The sequence below is a fragment of the Phocoena phocoena genome, chromosome 12, assembly GCF_963924675.1.
Source record: "Phocoena phocoena chromosome 12, mPhoPho1.1, whole genome shotgun sequence".
Classification (NCBI taxonomy): Eukaryota; Metazoa; Chordata; class Mammalia; order Artiodactyla; family Phocoenidae; genus Phocoena; species Phocoena phocoena.
Window position 1 is genome coordinate 13,724,608 of NC_089230.1, and position 24,590 is coordinate 13,749,197.

A 24,590-nucleotide genomic window follows, 5' to 3' on the forward strand; every position below is an offset into this window, starting at 1 on the left:
TTCTTTTGTTTTTGATGAAGAGCTTGCTCAGAAAACGTCATAGGTATATTTCACCTTGATTTCAAGGAAACACATAATAGTTTCTCAACATGTCTTTGTGGATAAAATGGAAATTGCTTGGCTGGTTGAGGATTAAGTAATTGAATAGATGCATTAGAAAATGTTTGGGTTATTCTAGATTAGTGTTTTCCTGGAATGTAACTTCTAAGATGAAATGAGGGCATCAAACTCTCCACTCCCCTGTGTTATAATTTAGTTCCAATTTACCCTACCCCTAAAACAGAAACTGTTCAGTTAGAGAAATATTGGTTATCTTTTCATGAGCCGGCATTTTATTTTTACTTTTAGTTTCTAGTTTAAATGAAAAGGACGGTATTTATACCATGGGGGAAAGCTGCAAAAACCTTTGATTTATGTTTGACCAATTTCCTCCAAAGATTTTATGTATTCTAACACATTTCTAGCGTTACATTCACCCTGCCCACCTTTGTCTTTCCATGATCAGGATATTATGTTGTAATGTGTGGGTTGAGAAGTTATAAACTGGGGCATAGCCCATGTGCTTTGCAACATTTTGGAACATATGCAGACTCCGTAGATATGTCTGGTTTTGGGGGGCATGGTGGGGAGAGGGATCCATTTAAAGTGGACTTATTTCATTTGCTCGCAGTGGTCTTTTTAGAGATAAAAAACAGCTCTCACGACCGCAGCATGATTGTTCTGTCTCAGGTGTACGAGAGTCTGGAACAGGAACTTCAGAAGCACGTTAGTCGACAAGACACCCTGCAGCAGTGCCAGGCCTGGCTTTCTGCAGTCCAGCCCGATTTAAAGCCAAGCGCACATCCCCCTGTCAGCAGGGCAGAAGCCGTTAAGCAGGTAGATTGTGATTCCTGCAAGTTTATGTTACGCTGTGATTCATTCATTTGATGAAAACATGTTAAGTACCTATTATGTGCCAAATTGTGCTGGTTGCTGGAGATATAAAAGTATAAATAAGGTCTGAGCTTGATTCCAGTTAAGTCCACATTCTAACCAGGAAGACGGATGCACAGCTGAGGTCATTTCTGGTAGAATAAATAGGGCATGGGCACTGTAGCCAGAAGATCGATTCCAGTACCTGCTCAACAGGGTGACCATGGGTAAATCACTGAATTTCTCTGAGCCTCCGTGTTCTAATAGGTAAAGTGATTATAAGTATGCTTGCTTCTGAAAGTCATGAAGAAATTCAAATGCTGTACCGCAGTGTACGTGATTTGTAAACAGAAAAGCAAAATTAGCCTCTCCTGCATTTTTGGGCACAAAACGAGGTGCTTATTAAATAATTATTAAGTGAATGCTGAATGAATTATTGTTATCGTGTGAAAGGAACCTGTGGCGTATTCATTTGACATCTACATGCTTAAAACGTTGCTGCTGATACTTCATCAGAATATTTGAGGGATGTTTTAAAATTTTTTGTACTAAGCAACTTTTCTATGTAGTGCAAAGAATATATTTTAAAGGAATTTAGTTGTAAAGGTTGCTGCCAGATAGGAAGTAATGTAAAAATTCAATCTTTTTACCTCAAACTGATATTAAAATAATGTTTGTTCATTTAGTCCGCTTAGAGAATATGTTCAGTTAATATGTCCCCCAAAGTATACTTTCTGGCTTAAATGATTTACATTGTTTAAGTCATGAAATGGCTCACAGAAGTGCATGTATTACACCTTATAAAAAATAGAATATGGGGCTTCCCTGGTGGCGCAGTGGTTGAGAGTCCGCCTGCCGATGCAGGGGACAGGGGTTCGTGCACTGGTCTGGGAGGATCCCACGTGCCGCAGAGCGGCTGGGCCCGTGAGCCATGGCCGCTGAGCCTGTGCGTCCGGAGCCTGTGCTCCGCAACGGGAGAGGCCACAACAGTGAGAGGCCTGCGTACCACAAAAAAAAAAAAAAAGAAAAATAGAATATGGACAAATCAAACATGGCTCTCCTTGAATCAAGAAATGAAATAAAGATTGTCTGTATTCTGTTTTTTCATTAGACTGTGAGCTTTCTTGGGTCATTCATTGTCTTGTGGCTGTTTGTTTCCAATGTACTTTATTCAGAACAATCCAGACCAAAGCTTGATTCTTCTCTTTTGTTCCCCAAAAAAGAAGTAAAAGCGCGGGGGAGAATAACATTAATGCTTTCGCTAGAACAGGAAGTTTCCTACGGCACCCGCGTTAGCTGTGGTTGCAGGAAGATGCTGATCCTTCCTGGGGCCCAGATTCAGTGACTGTAGGGTTCATTGTTTTACTTTCTGCCCCTTCCACACTGCTTCTCAGAATGGGCTGCCCCCTTTTGGAAGCAACAGAGAAGAGAATTAGAGGTATTGGAAACACCTGGACCTCAGTCGTTCTGAAGGGGAAGAGGTTTTTTGTTGTTTCTTTTCGTTTTGCTTTGTTTTGATCAGTCTTTCCTTTGGCAAGTACTGCTTTCATGTAAAGTCGAGCAGGTCCTGGGTCATTAGTTCGCTTGGATGTGTCACTGGAGAATTCCGCTACTGACGGGGTGTCAGACTCTGGGCAGGCTTTGACGGGCTGCAGTTGAATTTGGTCAGGGTCCCAGGGTGCATCGTGTATCCCTCCCACATGGTAAATGCTCAATACGTATGTAATGATAATATGGTCCTCACTACCATTAGCCAATGACAGACTGATTTGATTCCATTAAGAATGTCATTTGTTTTCATAAGGCATGGTGTGAATTTGGGGGAATGAGAAAAAGTACTATCAGATTTGCCCTTGAAATTGATTTTTAGCAGAAATCTTTCATAACTGTTCTGTCATTGACAGTCAACAAGCTGCTCCCAATGCTTTTGGAATCAGGCTAACTGTATACATTTTAAAATAAATCATTATTTTTTAAAGTAAATATATTTATAAAATAAAAATTCAGATATCTCATTCTCTTCTCATTTCCAAAGACTGTTTGGGACAGATAACTTTCTCTGAGCCATGGGTACCTGATGGGATGGTTTTGGTTAATGGCTAATGATACTAATTGGAAGTGAAACACCAGTCAGTCTGTGCAATGGATAAAAGTTTAGGTGCTACTTTTTACTTAATGGGAAATTGATCTGTATTTGTTACATTTATGTGAGAATGATGTGTCTAGGTAACCCACACAGCTTAGAGGAAATATACTGAGATGAGTCCAAAAGTTAGGCTCCATTATTCGCTGTGATTTTGGAAGATCACCTGCTGTTTCTGTAGATCAACTTTATCCCATACAACTTGCAGTCAATACCTCTTTCCCAATTAATCACAAAGATGTAGTAAGCGAAAGCCACTTCTCACCACCTCTACCACCCATCGCCCTCCATCAGGCCATCATCACTTCTCATCTAACTCCTGCAGTAGCCTGACAACTGGGGCTGCCAGTTCCATCCCTGGTTGGGGAACTAGGATCCCACATGCCGCACGGCAACTAAGCCCATGCGCCACAACTAGAGAGCCTGCGTGCTTCAACTACAGGCTCTGGAGCCCACACGCCACAACTACAGAAGCCCACGCTCTCTGGAACCCGTGTGCCACAACTGCTGAGCCTGTACACCACAACTAGAGAGAAGCCCGTGCACCGCAATAAAAGATCCCGCATGCCGCAAAGAAGACCTGATGCAGCCAAAAATAAATAAATAAATATTTAAAAAAAAAAGAAAAGAAAACAAGCTAGAATGTGAACAGAGAATCTGGAAAAACCATGGAAGTTTCTTGGTTGTTCCCCTTTCCCAGACCATACAGGCTAATTAGACTAAGAAACAGCTGGTGGACGAATGGCTCCCTGCCAGTGTGTTTGGAAAGCTTTCTTTTGAGTAACTAATATATGTCATTTACAACAATGGTGAAAATACTGAGCATAGCAAGGTTATTTTTGAAATGTCAACAAAATACCACAAATGGTACAAATATTTGCTATCTAAATATAGCATGTGTCTCTTTCACTCTGACAAGTTTTTTTTTTTCTTCTTTTGTTTTTTTTCAGGTCAAACACTTCAGAGCTTTGCAGGAACAGGCAAGGACCTACTTAGATCTCCTTTGTACCATGTGTGACTTGTCAAACTCTTCAGTGAAAACCACAGCAAAAGACATTCAACAAACAGAACAAATGGTAAAAGTTAAAAAATGACATTGGATATATCTGACTATATTCTCTTGCTTGAATGTTAGATGTGAAAAAAATTTTCTCCTTGGAGTATTCTTGCTATAATGCTCCTACAAGCATTCTAATACATATGTATTGAATTTCAACTAAGTCACAGACAAGCAGGCACACGCTAGTACTGATGCCACTGAATTGGAAGTGAAATATTTAGTCCCATTGAACTGCTAAACATTCGCACCTCTTTCCTCTTCTCTTTTCTCCTCAATTACCATTCTCTTTCTCTTTTCCTATATTTTCACTCATTTTTTTTCTTTTCTCCTTTTCCATTGTTTTCTTTCGGTCATATTTAGTGTGAAAGGGCCTCCTGACCCTTCCTATTAGGATGGCAAACATCTGTCATGACCCTTCTAATTCATTGGCAGTGGCTGAGTGTGGTGTTGAGAAGAATTCTGAAGCTGTATCTGGGCCCTTCGGACAGTGTTGCGCTGAGTTAGCAGTACCTGCCTGCAGCAGACAGATGGCGCCACAGAGGCCGTGTGTTTGCTGCTGCTGCCTTAAACTCTGGAACACAACATGTTTGGATTAAAAAAAAAAAGAAGACTTGGTTTTGTTATTTAACTGATTAAATATTCCATAATAGTAAAATGATCTAAAGGAAAAAATAATGAAGAAGTTAAGATAATTAAATAATTATAATATAGATATTAAAATAATTAAACTAACGTATGTATTTTTACGTTTATGTTTTATTACATTACCAAAGCAAGTCTGTATTTAAATCCTTAAGAAAGATGATATAGCTCCTGTATTTTTTTTACAGAAATGATTTATCGAAATAAGTTATATGATTTCAAAAACCAGTGAAGCAGATCTAAACATATATCCAAAATGTTAATAACTCAGTGTTCTATAAGAAGTATCAGCAACTGTGTACTAGAGAACAATATAAGTCTTTTCTAGTTAACCCCAAGACCAAATTGATGACTCAGTCAAACAGATGTATCCACTGAAGTGCCCAATGTGAAAAACCATTAGGGCAGCTTCTGACCTAATAAACTGTTAAAACTTCTAGACCTTCACAGTACTGATTGAAATCATATGGCATAAGTCTTAGACAGTTGAAGTCTTTAGAAAACCTAAATATAAAATCTGTTTTTCTTGAAGCAAATAATTCTTTTTGGATTTATCACTCGTGTGCGTGTGTGTGCGTGCGCGCGCGCATACGTGCGTTGGCCTGCGTACATGGACAGGCTGATTCATTGAACATAAATGATTCTGTCCATTGCTGCTAACTTTTGCCTCTGTGTCTTCTCCAGATTGAACAAAGGCTTGCCCAGGCACAGAACTTAACTCAGGGCTGGGAAGAGATCAAGCACATGAAGGCTGAGCTTTGGATTTACCTCCAGGATGCCAGTCAGCAGCTGCAGAATATGAAGAGGAGCCACTCAGAACTGGAGCTAAATATTGCACAGAACATGGTGTCTCAAGTAAAGGTAGGAATTAACGTGCCTCCAGGGGAGCTAGAGGAGACCAGGACGGGTGTGTGTCAATCAATCCTTACACATAGTTATTTAAGGAATGAGATAGAACAACTTTCATTTGGTGCCAGAAAAGTATAGCTCAGAAAGTGAACATTCAGATATTTTCTTGGAGCTCCAGTTGGCCACTTGCATTGAAGGACATTCACTCTGTAGCTTATTTCTGAATAGAGAACTGTGGTTTAGCTAGCAGAACCAGAAGACTCTGCCATTAAACAAACATGAAGCCTTATTATTCATTAGCTTTTCATCACAATATTGCTAAAGCTGTAGGATTTATCAATTTATTAAATATATATTTAATATATAAAACATATTAACATACAACTGATTTAAAATGTAATACAATATTTATATAATTTTAAAAATAATAGAAAATTATTATAAGTATATTAACTTGATTGGAAGTTGTACCAGATTTTTTTTTAAAGAATTCTTTTTTTAATTAATTAATTTTAGTTTTGGCTGCGTTGGGTTTTTATTGCTGCGTGCGGGCTTTCTCTGGTTGCAGCGAGCGGGGGCTACTCTTCGTTGCGGTGCGCGGGCTTCTCACTGCGGTGGCTTCTCTTGTTGCAGAGCACGGGCTTTAGGCGCGTGGGCTTCAGTAGTTGTGGCACGCGGGCTCAGTAGTTGTGGCTCACGGGCTCTAGAGCGCAGGCTCAAGTAGTTGTGGCACACGGGCTTAGTTGCTCCGCAGCATGTGGGGTCTTCCCCGACCAGGGCTCGAACCCGTGTCCCCTGCATTGGCAGGTGTATTCTTAACCACTGCACCACCAGGGAATCCCTGTACCAGATTTTTAACAAAGCTTAACATTTATTTTTTCTCTGTGACAATCAGCCATTTTTATTTTCTACTGGGATATTGTTTGCATATGCAGAAAGAAGAATGGAAAGAATATAAATTAGATTTTATTCTCAAAAGCATGAACTTTAAAAATTTTTAGAAAACTAAGGATGCACTTTAAGATAACATATTAACTTTTTTTCCTTAGTGGCTATAATACTGTTTCACATTTATCAGTTTTTCCTTCTACTTTTCAAAGGAACACAAGAAAATACCACAGTACCCTCTGATTCTTAAACACTTGGAAATTTGTTCATAAGGAAGTATGATGATTTTAGATTTTCTCTTTGTCCCTCACTATGCATTCTTCAATTGCAAAAGTATTCAGAGGTATTGTATCTATGTCTCAATCTGTATTTATTTTGGGGGGCGGTTATTCAACATTATTTTATTGTTGTTATCCTGTAGGATTTTGTTAAGAAACTACAGTGCAAGCAGTCATCAGTGACCACTATTACAGAGAAGGTGGATGAGTTAACCAAGAAGCAGGAGTCTCCTGAACACAAGGAAATAAGTCATTTAAACGACCAGTGGCTGGATCTGTGCCTTCAGTCCAACAATCTGTGCTTGCAAAGGGAAGAGGATTTCCAGAGAACACGAGATTACCACAACTGTATGAGTGTCGTCGAAGTGTCCTTAGAAAAATTTACTACAGAATGGGATAACTTAGCCAGGTAACAGCAGTTCTCCAGTGGGTCACCAAAATGCTAAGCCAGAAATTTCTTAATTTCTATAAAAATCAAAAATGTCTTTCTTACATTGTAAACGTTTTCTATCATTATAAATATTGATAAAACATTATGAAGAATCTGGTGTCATCTGTATCCATAATCACGGTTTTCCTTGCTCGATATTAATTTAAGCAGTGAGTAAAAGGAAAATATTTGAAAATGGCACCATTTCTACCTGCGACCTCAAGGGATATTACAAAGCTGTTACACTGTGTGTTCAAAGAATATCCCAAGAATATTTCTAGTTTTAATTACCAGTTATGGGACTATCATCTATGACTTCAGGACATGAATCCTTCTTGAATCTATAGTTCCATGGGTTTCTTGTCAATTCTGTAAAGTAACACATTCTATGTAATTCAGTCTAGTTTTGTCTTGTACTTGTGGTATTCTAGAACTTAGTGAACAATCTAAATTCAATTAATGTGTGTCTTATTTGATTTTATAGCAATTGAACCCCTCTTAACTTTTTCTTTGAAAAGGATTCCCTCTCTCCCACATACATTGAGTCATCATATGGAAATCTCTCTATGCTCTGATCACTATAATTATTAAAACCTGTACTTCTTCTGCCCAGATTTATCAATTTGTAGCAATTAAAACTGAAAACATTATTCTAGCTGTAGTTAAATCGTTAAATCATGGGGTTTTTTGTTTTGGGTGTTTCTTTTTCGGAGGAGGTACATGCTTTCTGATTTGTTTACTTTTTCTTGTTGCTCAGCGTTTTACTAATCTTTGGGATAAATCCAGTATCAGCAAAAACCCATATTTCAGACGGACAATAGGCACCTCCGTCTGGTTAACCCACAAACACCTCACATCTAATATGTCCCGAGCAGAACTCATCATATGGCCTCCCAACACACTTCCTCATACTTGAGAACTAATCGTTTTGTAAGTGAAAAAGACTCTAAGATGGAATTTTCTCATATGTGTTTTGTAGTCAAAGGGATGAGAATCCTTTGCAGTTCACAGTTATTTCTAAAGGTTTCTAATGATAAACAGAAAATATCTAAGTTCCACACATGAGCAGCCGTTAGAGCCATTGGTTGTTTCTCACACATGGTAGACCATCTAGCACTGGATTGTTTATGGGAGCTTCTTGTCACATAAATCACAGATCACTTAATTTCTCCAAGTGCCTTTCAAGAATGCAGTAGATCAGTGTTTCTCAATATTTAGTGTTTCCGCAGATCATCAGGGGAACCTGTTAATATGTAGATCCTCGTCAGTTGCTGAGAGTCAGAGGAAGAAGCTACAAAGTACACCTCAGATGTGATGGGAGGGCAGCCTTAGCTAGAAGAAGTATCTGGGCAAACTATCTTGGTTCAACTTCTGCTATGGAAGTATATGGGTCTTACGTTCCATAATAATTATAGCATCTCTGTCGATAAGCCATGAAGGGAACCACTCTAAGCTAAGAAAGAAGATGGTGATATGCACTTTAACATGACGTGAGCAAACACAGGTATTAACTAAAGTTAACTTGATTTTATGTCTTTTAATATATACATACAGATCTGATACAGAGAGTACAGCCATCCACCTAGAAGCTTTGAAGAAGTTGGCGCTGGCATTGCAGGAGAGAAAGCAGGCTATTGACGATCTGAAAGAGAAAAGGCAGAACGTGATAGACCATCTGAACATGGATGACAAAGAATTAGTCAAAGAACAGACGAGTCACCTTGAACAACGCTGGTTTCAGCTTGAGGACCTTGTTGAAAGGAAAATCCAAGTGTCTGTCACCAACCTGGAGGAGTTAAGTGTGGTCCGGTCCAGATTTCAGGAGCTGATGGACTGGGCGGAAGAGCAACGACCCAGCATTGCTGAGGCTCTTAAGCAGAGCCCTCCGCCTGACATGGCTCAGAACCTTCTCATGGATCACCTTGCCATTTGCAGCGAACTGGAGGCCAAACAGATGCTCCTGAAATCACTCACGAAGGATGCTGATAGGGTGATGGCTGATCTTGGCCTCAATGAGAGGCAGATAATCCAGAAGGTACTCTCTGATGCCCAAAGGCACGTGAACAGTCTCAGCGACTTAGTGGGCCAGAGACGAAAGTACTTAAACAAGGCTTTGTCCGAGAAAACCCAGTTTCTCATGGCGGTGTTCCAGGCGACCAGCCAAATTCAGCAACACGAGCGCAAGATAATGTTCCGTGAACATATCTGCCTGTTACCGGATGACGTGAGCAAACAAGTGAGAACATGCAAGAGCGCACAAGCCAGCCTCAAGACTTACCAAAACGAAGTCACTGGACTTTGGGCCCAGGGCCGCGAATTAATGAAAGGAGTCACAGAGCAGGAAAAGAGCGAGGTGCTGGGGAAGCTTCAGGAATTGCAGAGTGTCTATGACACCGTTTTACAAAAGTGCAGCCATCGGCTACAAGAACTGGAGAAAAATTTGGTTTCTAGGAAGCATTTTAAGGAAGATTTTGATAAAGCTTGTCACTGGCTAAAACAAGCAGATATTGTTACCTTTCCTGAAATCAACCTAATGAATGAGAGTGCTGAGCTACATACACAACTGGCCAAATACCAACACATTCTTGAACAATCTCCAGAATACGAAAATCTCCTACTTACGCTGCAGAGAACTGGACAGGCCATACTGCCGACGCTGAATGAAGTCGATCATTCCTACCTCAACGAAAAGCTAAATGCACTGCCCCTGCAGTTCAATGTAATTGTCGACTTGGCTAAAGACAAGTTCTATAAAGTCCAGGAAGCAATTCTGGCTCGGAAAGAATATGATTCCTTGATCGAGTTGACAACCCAGTCTCTGTGTGATCTCGAAGACCAGTTCTCCAAGGTGAGCCAAGTCCCCAGCGACCTGAGTGTTGAAGAGGCTCTGTGTCTTCAGGATGGTTGTCGAGCTCTTGGGGGAGAGGTGGCAGCCCTTGCAGAAGCAGTGGATGAACTGAACCAGAAGAAAGAAAGTTTTCGCAGCACAGGGCAGCCATGGCAACCAGACCGGATGCTGCATCTCGTCACCCTGTACCACAGGCTGAAGCGACAGACAGAACAAAGGGTGAGCTTATTAGAAGACACCACCAGTGCTTATCAAGAGCATGAAAAGATGTGCCACCAGCTAGAGAAACAACTAGAGGTTGTGAGAACAGAGCAGGCCAAGGTGAACGAGGAGACGCTTCCTGCCGAGGAGAAGCTCAAAGTGTATCACTCCCTGGCGGGAAGCCTCCAGGATTCAGGAATTCTTCTAAAACGAGTGACTGTGCATCTCGAAGATCTTGTTCCGCATCTTGATCCCTCAGCTTACGAGAAAGCCAAGCATCAGATCCAAGCCTGGCAAGAGGAGTTAAAACTGCTGACTTCCGCCATTGGCGTGACGGTGACGGAGTGTGAGAGCCGCATGGTGCAGAGCAGAGACTTCCAGACGGAGCTGAGCCGCTCCCTGGACTGGCTGCGGAGCGTGGAGACAGCGCTGAGTGGGCCGCTGTGCCTGGACCTGAACCTGCGGGACGTCCAGGAGGAGATCAGAAAGGTCCAAATCCATCAGGAAGAGGTGCAGTCCAGCCTGAGGATAATGAATGCGCTGAGTAACAAGGAGAAGGAGAACTTCACGAGGGCCAAGGAGCTGATCTCTGCCGACCTACAGCACACACTAGCTGAGCTCTCCGAGCTGGACGGGGCCCTGCAGGAAGCTCTCCGCACCAGACAGGTCGGTACCACAGGGCTTTCCCTTTCTGTTTTCCACTTTGCTTCTTTGTAAATAGGTGTGAGAAATTTCTTTGGTTTCGATTTTTTGTTTAGAATTGCTTCCTTAAATGTTTCTTTTTTTGACTACTATGTGGAATCATCTTCAGTTGTGACTTAAAAAGGTGCTTTTATTGTTTATCCTCATGGTATTCATTTCATGCGATTTTCATGTTGACTAGACTTTGGTTTTAATACAGGAACACCTCAGTTATCCTTCTCCTTTAGGAGAGATAATAAATGATAGCACTAGTATAATTAATACCATATGTGAGGAATTAATCATAAAATTCATTCATTAGCAATGAATAAGTAGTGATGCTTTTTTAAAAACAATGTGAAACCTGGCATTTCTAAGCTTAGTCCTGGATGAAGAGTCTCCAGATGGAGAGAGGCAGATGGATGATGCAGTCCTGACTTGGTGCTGAGCCAGGCTTTCTTGCGGGGTCTCCCATCAGTTGCCCCATCTCTCCACCCCTTCCTCAGGGAGGAGTGCTTCCTCTTCTCTGGCTTCCCTGAAGCACAACAGAAGCGAGACTAGAATATCCATCATGACTTGAAGATAACAAAGAAATGAGAGCATGCTCAGAACTTCCCAGGTTAGCCTCCTAATTGTGACTTGTTCTGGGGCTCTGTGCATTCAAAAATAAGAGAGATACAACAGTGCCCAGAGGTGTACTTACTTTAATCCCTTGACCCTTTTTCTCCACATCTGTCCCTCTGATTCTATGGGATTTCAACCAGCCGTTTAAGTTAAGGACAGCCTTCCTTAGGATAATATAGTAACTATAGCTTTGGAGTAAAGCACACCTGGATTTTAATCTCAGTTATATGATCTTGAGCGAATTACTTACATCCCGTAAGTCTCAGTTTTCTCTGTGGAAGAGGGATAATAATATCTCCCTCTTCAGATTTATATTCTTAGTGCAGGGTCTGATGTAGAGGTATCCCCGGATGACTCTTAGCTATCATTTAACTTTATTTTTCACATAGATTAAGGTTAACTCTAAATAATACAATTTTTTAAAAAATCTTAACATGTGGTTAAAATCTTAGTAAACTTCATCATGTAAAATTCTGACTTCTTAAACTAGAGTCTGTTTAGTATATTTTTACCTTTTCATGTTGGTTCAGGCCACTGTTAAATTTTTTTCAAAAAACTATGTCCCTATAGCTGTAGGGATAGAGATGGAGTATTTAACCCAGAGTGAAGAATCAAAACAGAAGTTACCTGGAATTTTCATTCTTGAAAAACATCTGTCATGTAAGCTTGCTTCTGTTGATTTGATGATTTTTTTTTTTTTTTTTACTGTACGCGGGCCTCTCAGTGTTGTGGCCTCTCCCGTTGCGGAGCACAGGCTCTGGACGCGCAGGCTCAGCGGCCATGGCTCACGGGCCCAGGCACTCCGCGGCATGTGGGATCTTCCCGGACCGGGGCACGAACCCGTGTCCCCTGCATCGGCAGGTGGACTCTCAACCACTGCGCCACCAGGGAAGCCCGATTTGATGATTTTTGAACCAAAATCTTGAATCTGCTAAGTTGTCCCTACTTCTGCCGTCTTGTGATTGGTATTCTTATTGATTGTCTTGGCCCAAATAACTGAAGGTCACGGTTCTGGTGGCATTTCTAACCTCCACCACTGATTCTTTGCTTTGCCATCCTCGTTCTTTCCTCATTAAGTGCTAATCTTACATGAACTTTCTCTACCACTTCTCTGCATCTTTGCTTGACAGTAATGGCTTGTCTTGTCCAACCACTGGTGGCCAATTAGAGTGTTTCCTTTCCTTCTGGATCTGAATGGACTTCATTGCACAGGGGTCAGCTTTCCCTTTCTCTTCAACTTTTCTATCGTAGTCTCTATGCAAGACTTATAGGCTACTATTTCACTACCAGAAATCACTATTTGGTCTGGTAAATGCCGTTTTGGAAGTTTGGTGTTATTACACTCCCTTTTGTCCCCTCCAGCTTTATTGAGGGATAATTGACAAAGAAAATGGTAAGATATTTAAAGTGTACAATGTAATGGTTTGATATATGTACACATTGTGAAAGAATTCCTTCTTCAAGTCAGTTAACAAGTTAACACATCCATCACATCACATATATATCCTTATCTGTTTTGTGTTTTTTTGGTGAAAACATTTAATTTCTGCTTGTTAAGCAGATTTCAAGTATACGTTACACTGTTATCAGCTACGGTCACCATGTTACATGTTAGATCCCCAGACCTTATTCAACTTAAAACTAAAAGTTTGCACCATTTTTTTTTTTTTTTGGCTGCACCACACAGCTTGTGGGATTTTAGTTCCCCGACCAGGGATTGAACCTGGGCCCTCAGAATTGAGATCATGGAATCTTAACCCCTGGACCACCAGGAATTCCCAAAAAGTTTGCACCATTTCACCAACCTCTCTATTTTGTTCACCCTGCAGCCCCTGGCAACCAGTTTTCTACTCTAAGTTTCTATGATTTCAGCTTTTTCTTTTTTTTTAGAGTCTGTATGATATTTGTGAGACCATGTGATATTTGTCTTTTTCTGTCTGGCTTATTTCACTTAGAGTAATATCCTCCAGGTTTGTCTGTGTTTTGGGAAATGACAGGATTTCCTTCTTTTTTAAGGCTGAATAATATTCCAAGGTGTGTATTTTTTTTAAATTCTTTCATCTGTGGATGGACACTTAGGTTGTCTCCATACCTTGACTATTGTGAATAACACTGCTATGAACATGAGAGTACAGATATCTCTTCGAGATAATGATTTTGTTTTCTTTGGATAAATACCCAGAAGTGAGATTGCTGGATCATATTGGCAGTTAATTTCTTGAGGAACTTCCATGCTGTGTTCCACAGTGGCTATAGCAGTTTACATTCCTACTGGTATTATTATACTCCTACCTAAATGAGTCATTATTTCACTTTGGTGAATATTCATTCTGCCACATATTAGTAAGCATTACATTTTTCCTTTAAAGAGAGGACATTTCAGAACCATCATAAATTTCTATTCCATCTGTGACCTTGTTTATTTATTTTAACTGCAATAATAAAATTATAACAAGAAGAACAGAAGGGAAAGTAAAGGATAATAACGGATTGCACCAAAAAAAATTTACCAGCTTATCAATTCATTTATACACATACATCCATGTGACTGAAGACTGGAAAAGAAATGGAAAGCATAAATTATTTTTGGCAAACACATTGCAAAAGAGAGTTGATTATGTTTGCAATTGCTGTTTTTCAGGCTACCTTGACTCAGATGTATAGTCAGTGTCAAAGGTACTATCAAGTGTTTCAAGCAGCTAATGACTGGCTTGACGATGCTCACGAAATATTACAGCTGACAGGCAACGGCCTAGATGTGGAGAGTGCAGAGGAAAGTCTCAAAAACCACATGGAATTTTTTAGTACAGAGGATCAGTTCCACAGCAATCTGGAGGAGCTCCAAGGCCTAGTAGCCAACCTGGACCCACTCATCAAGCCAAGTGGAAAAGAGGACTTAGCACAGAAAATGGCCTCCCTGGAAGAGAAAAGCCAGGGAACAATACAGGAGTCACACATCCAATTAGATCTCTTGCAGAGGTATTGGATTTGTTTGGTTCTTTATATTCTAGTGAAATGGATTTTCACATGGAGAATAGGAATATATTAATGACATACATTATCGTTCATTCTCTTCTCAAGTCTCACTAGACATATTGCCATCAGAGCTCTGCACCGAGGTGTGTGATTTTAAGTTGCTTATTGACGTGTGTTGGATTTTTTCAAGATGTGCAACTCAGTGGCAGGATTACCAGAAGGCAAGGGAAGAAGTCATTGAATTGATGAATGATGCAGAGAAGAAATTGTCTGGGTTTTCTTTACTGAAGACTTCTTCCAGTCATGAAGCAGAAGAAAAATTGTCAGAACACAAGGTTAGTTTGGTTGGTTTTTTTTTTTTTTTTTTTTTTTTTTTTATGCGTTACGCGGGCCTCTCACTGTTGTGGCCTCTCCCGTTGCGGAGGACAGGCTCCGGACGCGCAGGCTCAGCGGCCATGGCTCACGGGCCCAGCCGCTCCGCGGCATGTGGGATCCTCCCAGACCGGGGCACGAACCCGTGTCCCCTGCATCGGCAGGCGGACCCTCAACCACTGCGCCACCAGGGAAGCCCTGTTGGTTTTTTTTTAATATTCTTTCATTGTAACTGTAATGGGTCTTTGCAATATGATAGTTCCAGAAACAAGTCAATAAATCTTCATTTCCACCTGGGCTTTTTAAACCCAAAAAGGATACATTTAACCACATTTCTTAGCAGTTTTAACTTAATTAAATGTTGTCATCTTTTTAGGATCCCCGTTAGAAATGCATAGCTAGGTTTAAAAAGACACATTCAGAGCAATTTGCTTCTGGTAAGATGTGATACAATAGATTTCAGTAAATGCTTTCTGGTGTAACTTAGATTAATTCAATTAAAACTCAGAAATTAATAGCTGAGTCTCACTCATATCACAGCAATATAAGGTAGAATGTGACATACTTAAATATCAAATTCCATTCACTTATATTTTTGCTAGTTTTTAAAAATGGGAGAATGTCATCTCAAGCAGCATGTAAAAGTTTGTTTGTAATAAATAAGTATTCGCCTTACCTCTTTAAAAAAAGCCAAGCCTAACTCAATTACAAGTTAGATGTAAAAGTAAGAATTACCAGAGGAAAATAAACATGTAGGAACATTTCCTTTTGCGGATAATTTTAGGCTTTACCAAAATCCATAGAGCTTTTGAAAAAAAACCATCTCTCCCCTCAACCTCTGTTCCTCTACCCACCCAGGCTTTAGTGTCAGTAGTTAACTCTTTTCATGAGAAAATTGTGGCCTTAGAGGGTAAAGCTTCAGAACTGGAAAGAACCGGAAATGGCGCCAGCAAAGCAACCATGAGCAGGTCGATGACGGCTGTCTGGCAGCGTTGGAACCGGCTCCGTGCTGTGGCCCAGGACCAGGAGAAGATCCTGGAAGATGCAGTGGATGAGTGGAAGAGCTTTAACAATAAGGTAATCTCCATTACTGATGGGCTTAAAGTATTGTTTCCTTGCTGATGAGAATGTATTTTGAAAAGTGGTATTTTGCTCCTTTTTTCAAATCGGCCTTACGAAAGTAAAAAGCCTTTTTAAAAAAATCTCTATTTACATTGATGGGAAAACCAAAATATGAAATAAAATACATATGCAATGTGTAATTTAGTCCCAAGTCTGGGTCCAGTTATTTTAATAGGAAATAAGCCAAGTAATCACACTTGAAAGGGGGACAAGACCATTTTGCCCCATTTGTGAGGCTCTTAGTGACACTTGCTTTCCTGGCCCTGAAAAAGTACAAAACACTTTGTCTTTGCCATGAAATAAGCAGGAATTTAACTCATTTTCCAAATCCTGTTTAATTTAATATCCTCCCTTTTAAGTAGGGTTCAAGTTTTAAGCCACATCTTCCTTTATGACTCAAAGGCACGTATTCATGTTAGCGTAAATATTGAAAAGAGTTTTTCTTTTATCTGTTTAGTAAAAGAATTTTTTTAAAAAAAACCTTTTTCAATGTTATGAAATGTCTGATTGCCCTATTATTATTATATTTTTATTCATTTATTTATTTTTGGCCATGCCATGCAGCATGTGGGATCTTAGTTCCCTAACCAGGGATCGAACCCGTGCCCCCTGCATTGGGAGCACAGAGTCTTAACCATTGGATTGCCAGGGGAGTCCCTGCCCTGATGTTATTTTGGGATTAAATCTTAAAACCCAGAATAATAGCGTGGTCTTTCCTTCCATGTTAAGGAGATTGTTCACATTTTAGTTTCCTGAGATTTAGAGTTGACACCATCATCTTTATTGTGCTCCAATGCATTAGTGTCAGATTTGGCATTTATGGGAATTGCCCTCTTTTTTTCAGTTTATTTACTTTGAACTTCATAGTATGTACATTTGTCATCAGGTTAAAAAAGCCACTGAAATGATTAATAAGCTGCAAGATAAATTACCGGGAAGTTCAGCAGAGAAAGCCTCAAAAGCAGAACTCCTAACTCTTCTTGAATATCATGACACATTCATTCTGGAGCTGGAGCAGCAACAGTCGGGCTTACGGATGCTGGAGCAGCAAGCACTGAGCATGCTCCAGGATGGGGCCGAGCTGTCCCCTGGAGAAGAGCCACCCACTGTGCAGGAAATCACGGCAATGCAGGACCGGTGCCTGAAGTAATTATACACCTGCTCTCATTCTCTGCTTCTAAACCTGGCCATGACCCAAAGGGACAAATGTGGTATTAAGAGTCTGGGAGTGCTCAGCCCAGGCCACCTTACAAATGTGGGGCTCTGTTCCCGTCATCCTTGCTATCTAGTACATATCTAGTCGTATTTAGAAATATAGTAATGAACCAGATGCAATCTCTGCCTTCAGGTAGTTTACAGTCAAGCGGCAGAGGTAGACAACTAAAGATGCCTTTTAGGTGGAGCATGGGAGGGGCACTAAGGGAAATCAAAGCAGAGGCAACTAAACTAGGAGAGGAGTCAAGGAAGGCTTCTCTTCAGAAGGGTATTTAAGCTAAAGACTAAGCAGGCTTCAGCCAGCCAGTGAGGTGGGAGGAGAGCTCTGTAAACAGGGCAATGACAAGTAAGAAAGCGTGGAAGGAAGCATGTCACCTCAGGGGAACTCTTGGGTGATGGGGCGATTCATGAGACATAAAGCTTAAAAGGTAAACAGTTGGGAGCTATTGAGTACTTGGTTTTGATAAATCTTGATAACTCATTGGCTAAATTGGATGACACATAGATTAGAGCAAGGATGATACCAAAGTCCAGGTAAATAATAATCATTTACTGATAGTGAACTTAGAGAAAGTTAATCTTTTATTTATTTATTATTTATTTATTTATTTACTTTTGGCTGTGTTGGGTCTTCATTGCTACACACAGGTTTTCTCTAGTTGTGGAGGGGGGGCACTCTTCGTTGCGGTGTGTGGGCTTCTCTTGCTGTGGCGCACGGGCTCAGTAGTTGTGGCACATGGGCTTAGTTTTTCCGCGTCATGTGGGATCTTCCCAGACCAGGGTTTGAACCTGAGTCCCCTGCGTTGGCAGGCGGATTCTTAACCACTGCATCACCAGGGACGTCCTGAAAGTTAATCTTAATGATATGTCATGATATGTAACCAGCCTGATTCACTCATGGGGAAACGTCACTATGTAATTTAACTCCTGTGTTAACTACTATTACTCATACATATCCTACATTCACCCCTTCACTTATAGATGAGTTCAGGATAATCTGACTCCACGTATTTAAATTTTTTTAACCAAATTTATGTCAATTCAAATAAAGACTTACAATTTGGATGTTGAACATTATTAATCATAAAATTTCCAAAGTTTGAGTCTTTATTTAAAGACTAGTTTCTAATAGGCACAAATATTCCAGTTACACATTACTTTTAAAGGCTGATGATTCTGCACCATGGGTAGATTTTCAAAGAGGAAATAAATAATCAAACAATCTCCAGGTTACTCTCGACAAGAAAATGAATTACAGTTTAGTGGCATGGGAGTATGTCAGCTCTCAATTTTCCAGGGATAAATCATTCACTTCCCGTGATGTATTTTCTTCTGTTATACTTGAAGTAAACTTAAATGTTACTGAAAATCATCTGGCAGTTTGGGGGAAGTGTCTTTACTTGGAAAAAAGATAGGTGGCTTCTCTTTTTTAATGTCTGTTTTTGACAATTTGATGTCACGTATTGGGGGGGGGGTTCCTTTCGTTTCAGTCCACATCTTCTTTCTCCCTTTATTGTGTCTAAAGCATACAGGAGAAAGTGAAGAAGAACAGAAAGGTGTTAAGGCAGGAGCTGAAGGAGCGAGAAGTGGTGGAGACCCAGATCAATTCAGTAAAATCTTGGGTTCAGGAAACGAAGGAGTATTTGGGGAATCCAACAATAGGAATAGATGCTCAACTTGAAGAACTTAAGGTACAAAACTCATTCCCTAGACCCATCATGTTAAAAAATTGTCCTGCTTTTAATCAAATGTATCTGTTTATATTCAATGAAATAATTGAATTAAAAATTTTTAGAAATGTTTTCTATAAAAGACTTTTAGTATTATTTCATTGGGCTTTCTTTTGTTCTGTATAAAGTGGACATGCTTCTTATTGAGACTAAAGAAAATTTTGCTTTTTGTAAATGTATTTCTCTAATTCCACACTTAATCATATTTTGAGGAATACATAGCCTTGTCTCTGTACCCATAAAAATTAATTTCCTTATCAGGCTCCCAGAAATTTCTTATGTTGATCTTTTCTTCAGATTCTCCTAACAGAAGCCACAAATCACCGACAGAACATTGAGAAAATGGCTGAAGAACAGAAGAATAAGTATCTTGGTCTTTATACTATATTACCTTCTGAACTCTCTCTTCAGCTAGCTGAAGTGGCCTTGGATCTAGGAACTATCCATGATCAGGTAAACCTACGGTCAAGAAAGAGTACTTTTCCGCTCTTTTATAGGCTCAGTACTCGTGTATGAGAGTTCGTGATTTTCACAATCCTGCCTTCATGGAAACAGAGTTAAAAAAAAAAGATCAGTATAAAATAATAATATTAAATTAGAGGTCTTATTCATAGGCAAGAAGCATATGAGAAGATATTAGATGTGAACAATACTGTCGAACATTAAAGATAATTTATCTGCTTCCAAAAGGAAATTACTCAGAGAAAGATACATTTCATGTATTCAACAAGTATTTATAGAGTATCCAGAGTCTGCCAGGCACTCTTCTTTTGTTGGTTCAGTTCAGCAAGATGTAGTAGGTGAAGATATTTGAAAAAAGGGAAAATCAGAGTTAAAAAAATGAGGTAAAACCAGGAATGAGGTTTCTACCCCAAATGCATGCTATAGGATCCCATATTATGTCTAGAGGAAGTCCTACAGTCTAACTCTAACTTCCAAATAACTAAGGAAAGGAATGTGTATAATTTTTTTTTTTTTTTTTTTTTGCGGTACGCGGGTCTCTCACTGTTGTGGCCTCTCCCGTTGTGGAGAACAGGCTCCAGACGCGCAGGCTCAGCGGCCATGGTTCACGGGCCCAGCCGCTCCGCGGCACGTGGGATCCTTCCGGACCGGGGCACGAACCCGTGTGCCCTGCATCGGCAGGGGGAGTCTCAACCACTGCGCCACCAGGAAAACCCAGAATGTGTATAAATTTTAAAACAAACCTTTTTTTTTTTTTAATTTAACAAATTGCTACATAGCCATTCATAGTACTGAGATCAGGGGGATATTTCTATCTTAACTCCTCGTAAAGAACATACACTTTCATGTAGGGAAAATAGCTTCAGTAGCATTTGTATGGAAACATAATGGGTTTTAGGACCTTCTTGGTGGCCTGACACTAAAGCAGTTTAGTTAACACTGGTCTACAGAAGATAAAGGGAGGATAATTCTAAACTACTACATGAAATGGAAAGTAGTATTGCATTGCAGAAACTATAAAACTATAAAATTCATGGAACTGTGCTGTACCTTTTAGACTCTCCAGTGTATGATGCAAAGTGTTTAAAAATTTTCATCAAAGTCTAATTCTACTGCATCATACTATTGACCTAAACGAAAATATTATTTTTTATTTTAAGTATTAAAATATTAATTTTATACTAATATTTTACAGTATTACTTATTTGGTTTTTCTTCTTAGACATTGGAAGGTCTTTTGGGAAGGATGACTTGGCCAGTTCAGATCTTAAAAAAAGAAGTTCAAATTTCAGGGTTTTCTCCTCTGGATAAACTTCCCTGTAACAGAGTTATTCACATGCATTCCATTTACGTTAGCGCTCAACTCAAAATAATGAAGTTGGAAAAAGTACTCTTTTAATGGTGTGTTTCCTCACTACTAAGGAGATTTGATTTGCTATTTTTATATATTAGGGAATGATTAGCACAATAAATCTAGTTAGCATTCAAAACCATACATAGTTATAACAATTTTTTTTCTTGTGATGAAAACTTTTAAGAAGTACTCTCTTAGCAACCTTCAAGTATGCCATATGATATGGTTAGCTATAGTCACCATGCCACACATTACATCTGCATCACTTAAAGAGATTTTTTTAAGGCCTTTCATTTATACAAAGAAAATATTTCTTTACCATCTTCCCTTCAACATTTTATTATAAGCAAAATATGAATGTTATCATATCAAATCAAAGCCATTAGAAACTTGTAAATATTAACTGATTTTTCATTTTCCTTTCCATTGGACATGTTCTGTGCTTTTTTGTCATACTATACAGAGGTAATTGGAAGTTAGAAAAAGAGTTAACAGATCATTAACAGCTACTTATGAAAAGGTGCATGGACACAAATCTGTGTGCCTCCAATTATCTGGAATCGTCTTCCATTTTATGAAGAAAAAGGCTGAGAAGAGTTTGTATGTTTAGGGTCACAGAGTTAGTAAGTGGAGAAGATAGAATTCAAACTCAGCTATCTGCACTGCTTCCTGTAAACATCTGATGAGTGAATCGCTGTACATGCATTGCTTGTTCCCTTGCTGAAATAGCAGCAGAAAGAGGTGCAGTTAATACGTAAAATGGCGGGAAGTAAGGCTGCAGGGAAAACCATGAGAGTTTGTAATTGCACGTGGCTGGCTTGTTGAGGTACTTCGATGCCAAAGCAGTGTTGATGACCTAAAGTGCCTCTTGGCAATATCTGAAGATGGAGATATATATTAGTATTAACTATCCAATTTTTACCATGGTTGATTTTGCTTTTCTCATTGATTATTTAGATCCAGGACAAAATAAAAGAAGTTGAACAGAGCAAGGCCATGAGTCAGGAATTCAGCCAGCAAATTCAGAAGATAGCCAAAGATCTCACAACTATTCTAACCAAGCTGAGAGCAAAGACAGATAATTTAGTTCAAGCTAAAACTGACCAAAAGGTAAGGAAGGAGAAGTGGAAATATAAGGGGGGCTATTGAATGAATTAAATATTTTGAGTGCATTAGTTTATTTTGAAGATACAGAAAAAAAAAAAAAAAAAAGCTTCCTTGATTAGCAGGCTTCATGAAAACCAGAGAGTAAAGGCAGGCAGTAAAGAAATTTTGTAAATACAATAATATAGAGCTACTTATATCGTATAATTTGTTATCACAGTTAAACTGTATTCATAAATATACATGCATATGTAGTGTCAAAGGACTAAATGATGGTTTAGGATTACAAGTATATAAATTTCAAAATGAAGGATGTTCTTGGTAGTTAAATCCCTGTTCTCAGTTTGCCAATGAGTAAAGTGACTAATCCTTTTTGGGGGACAGAAGGAAAATTTTAGCTCTCTCAGCCTCGTAGGAAATAAACACCAGGGTTACGAAACATCCTGTTCTGCCTTCTCAACTGAAGAAGCAGAAACGAACCGATCATAGCTGAATTATTCTTATATATTTGGCTTTTACAAAAATCATTTAAAATATAATCCTTCTGATTCTGGAAAGTCTGGAGAAATTTATTATCTATAGTCTAACGTTCTTTCCTTTTGATGACCATCCAGGTGCTAGGAAAGGAATTAGATGTCTGTAACTTAAAATTAATGGACCTAGGTGAAGCAGTACAAAAATTCTCGGAACAGAATGGCCAACTGGGTAAACCACTGGCCAAGAAGATTGGAAAACTGACTGAACTTCACCAGCAGGCCATTAGACAGGCCGATAACCGGCTCTCTAAGCTCAGCCAGGTATGTTTTCCCAGCCGGTAATCAACATTCTCTAAAGCCAAAATTCAATTTTCTATTTTCTGCTTTTAAAAATAAGTGAAAAGATAATATGGACAGTGATGAGAGTAAGTTAAGTGTAGCTTATTTCATACCATGCCTGTATTCCTAAGATTGACATGTAAACCTGACTTTATTTTATATCAAACCATATTATAAATTTATTGACAAAAGTGTTCCTATAAATGGACTTTTTATAAATAAGTAAATATGTATATATATGTATGTTTGCCTTTACTTAATTGGTTCAGGTCACACATCATCATAATTGTTGAGCATAGACTGAACTTTTGCAAATTGATTATGTTTCTTTCTGCAATCAGGGATGAGTTAAATCAGAATTTGCAACCAATAAATTATAATATTGAAACCTATAATCCCCACCTACCACCTCCTTATTCAGTGAGGGTAGAGTAGGAAAGGAGGGAGAGAGAAGAGCTAGGTAGAGGAATAAGAGATAAGAATGGAGACTTTTTTTAAAAGATTATTCAAGCATAGTAAGAACTTGGACTTTATCCTAAAGTCACTGGGAAGTCCTTAATAGATGTTCAATAAGGAAATAATTTTTCATGATACCTTTAGATATCACAGATATCATAATGATCAATTCCTAGGATTATTGTATCCAAAGAGAGACCGAAGACTGATTTCTAGCTCACGAAGCAGAGTTTACATTTGTTACCTGAATGTTAATGATTTTTCAGGCAGCATCCCATTTAGAAGAATACAATGAAATGCTGGAGACAATTCTGAAGTGGATTGAGAAAGCTAAAGTCTCAGTACATGGAAAGATTGCATGGAATTCTGCAAGCCAACTTCGGGAACAATACATTTCACATCAGGTAACTTTGGGAAAATAGTTTTCAAAGAGTAACTAAGAGAGTGCTTTGATTTAACTGGCTAGGCTGACAGAAAATTTAGAGGACCATGATGAAAAATTATTTCAGGTGCCAGGAAAAAAGAAAGGTAAAGTAGCCCTAACAACTTGTCCAGGGGATTGAAAGAAAGTAGCTACCCATGAGATTTCATAAGACCATATATATAAATAAATATCCTCCTGTCTCCCCTAGACTTTCCATTTCCCAAGACCAAAAATAATCATCCAGATAGGACTCTCTTTTTTGCAGCTTCTTTGAAATAATTGTATGCAGGAATATGGTGGGAAATTCTTCCCCAGGAAGAGCTGTAGGGACAGGTGGAAAGATTATAGCCTCCAGACTCAGACTGATGGGGAAACCAAGTTCTGACATTTAGAGCTGCATAATTTGGAGGAAACTGCTTTGCCTCTCAGATTTCAATCTTATCAGTAAGATGGAGATGTAAATGATATTCATACTGCAGGGTTATCATGAAGATCAGATGGTTTAACATCTGTGCCATCATCAAGCACAGTCCCTGGCACATGGGTCCTCAGTCAGAGCCTCAATCTCATGCCTCTTCCTTCCAGCCCTTCTGCCTGGTCACAGTGGGCTGACCTCCCGCAGGAAGTAGGGGTCAGCTGGGAATGAGTCCACACCACATGGGGGCCGCATTACTTCATTTCCTCTGAAGTTTTCTCTCGACCATATCATCCAGGAAATTATTTCATCCCTTTATAATTTAGGCTTGAATTAGATACAGATATCTAATAGCCAGTTATCTTGCAATCAAATACAAAATGGTCTTTATTTAAGTTACATGAGTATCCTCAAGTATTTTAGATTTTCTCTCTTTTATTCCGATTTATGTATATTCATGTCTTTTAAATGCATCCCCTTTTCCAATTCCAGTTGACAGGGTTCTAGATCAAAGCCTCATTTTCTCCTTCTTGGAATGCTTTAACAGGTTCCTAATTGGTTTCCCTGTATTTATCTTTCTTCTCTAATC

General features: G+C 39.3%; 1 protein-coding gene across 1 annotated transcript in view; it reads left to right on the plus strand.

The window, feature by feature from the left end:
* Positions 1-23,584, plus strand: part of LOC136131819 (nesprin-1-like) — a 50,236-nt gene extending 26,652 nt beyond the window's left edge. Inside the window, exons 18-31 of the mRNA XM_065888614.1 lie at positions 730-876; positions 4,006-4,131; positions 5,442-5,618; positions 6,916-7,181; positions 8,757-10,917; positions 14,198-14,535; positions 14,723-14,867; positions 15,763-15,981; positions 16,913-17,172; positions 18,767-18,932; positions 19,269-19,424; positions 21,745-21,897; positions 22,506-22,688; positions 23,429-23,584. Coding sequence (XP_065744686.1) covers positions 730-876; positions 4,006-4,131; positions 5,442-5,618; positions 6,916-7,181; positions 8,757-10,917; positions 14,198-14,535; positions 14,723-14,867; positions 15,763-15,981; positions 16,913-17,172; positions 18,767-18,932; positions 19,269-19,424; positions 21,745-21,897; positions 22,506-22,688; positions 23,429-23,584 — 4,653 coding nt within the window. The remainder of the gene's footprint in view (positions 1-729; positions 877-4,005; positions 4,132-5,441; positions 5,619-6,915; positions 7,182-8,756; positions 10,918-14,197; positions 14,536-14,722; positions 14,868-15,762; positions 15,982-16,912; positions 17,173-18,766; positions 18,933-19,268; positions 19,425-21,744; positions 21,898-22,505; positions 22,689-23,428) is intronic.
* The last annotated feature ends 1,006 nt before the right edge of the window (positions 23,585-24,590 follow it).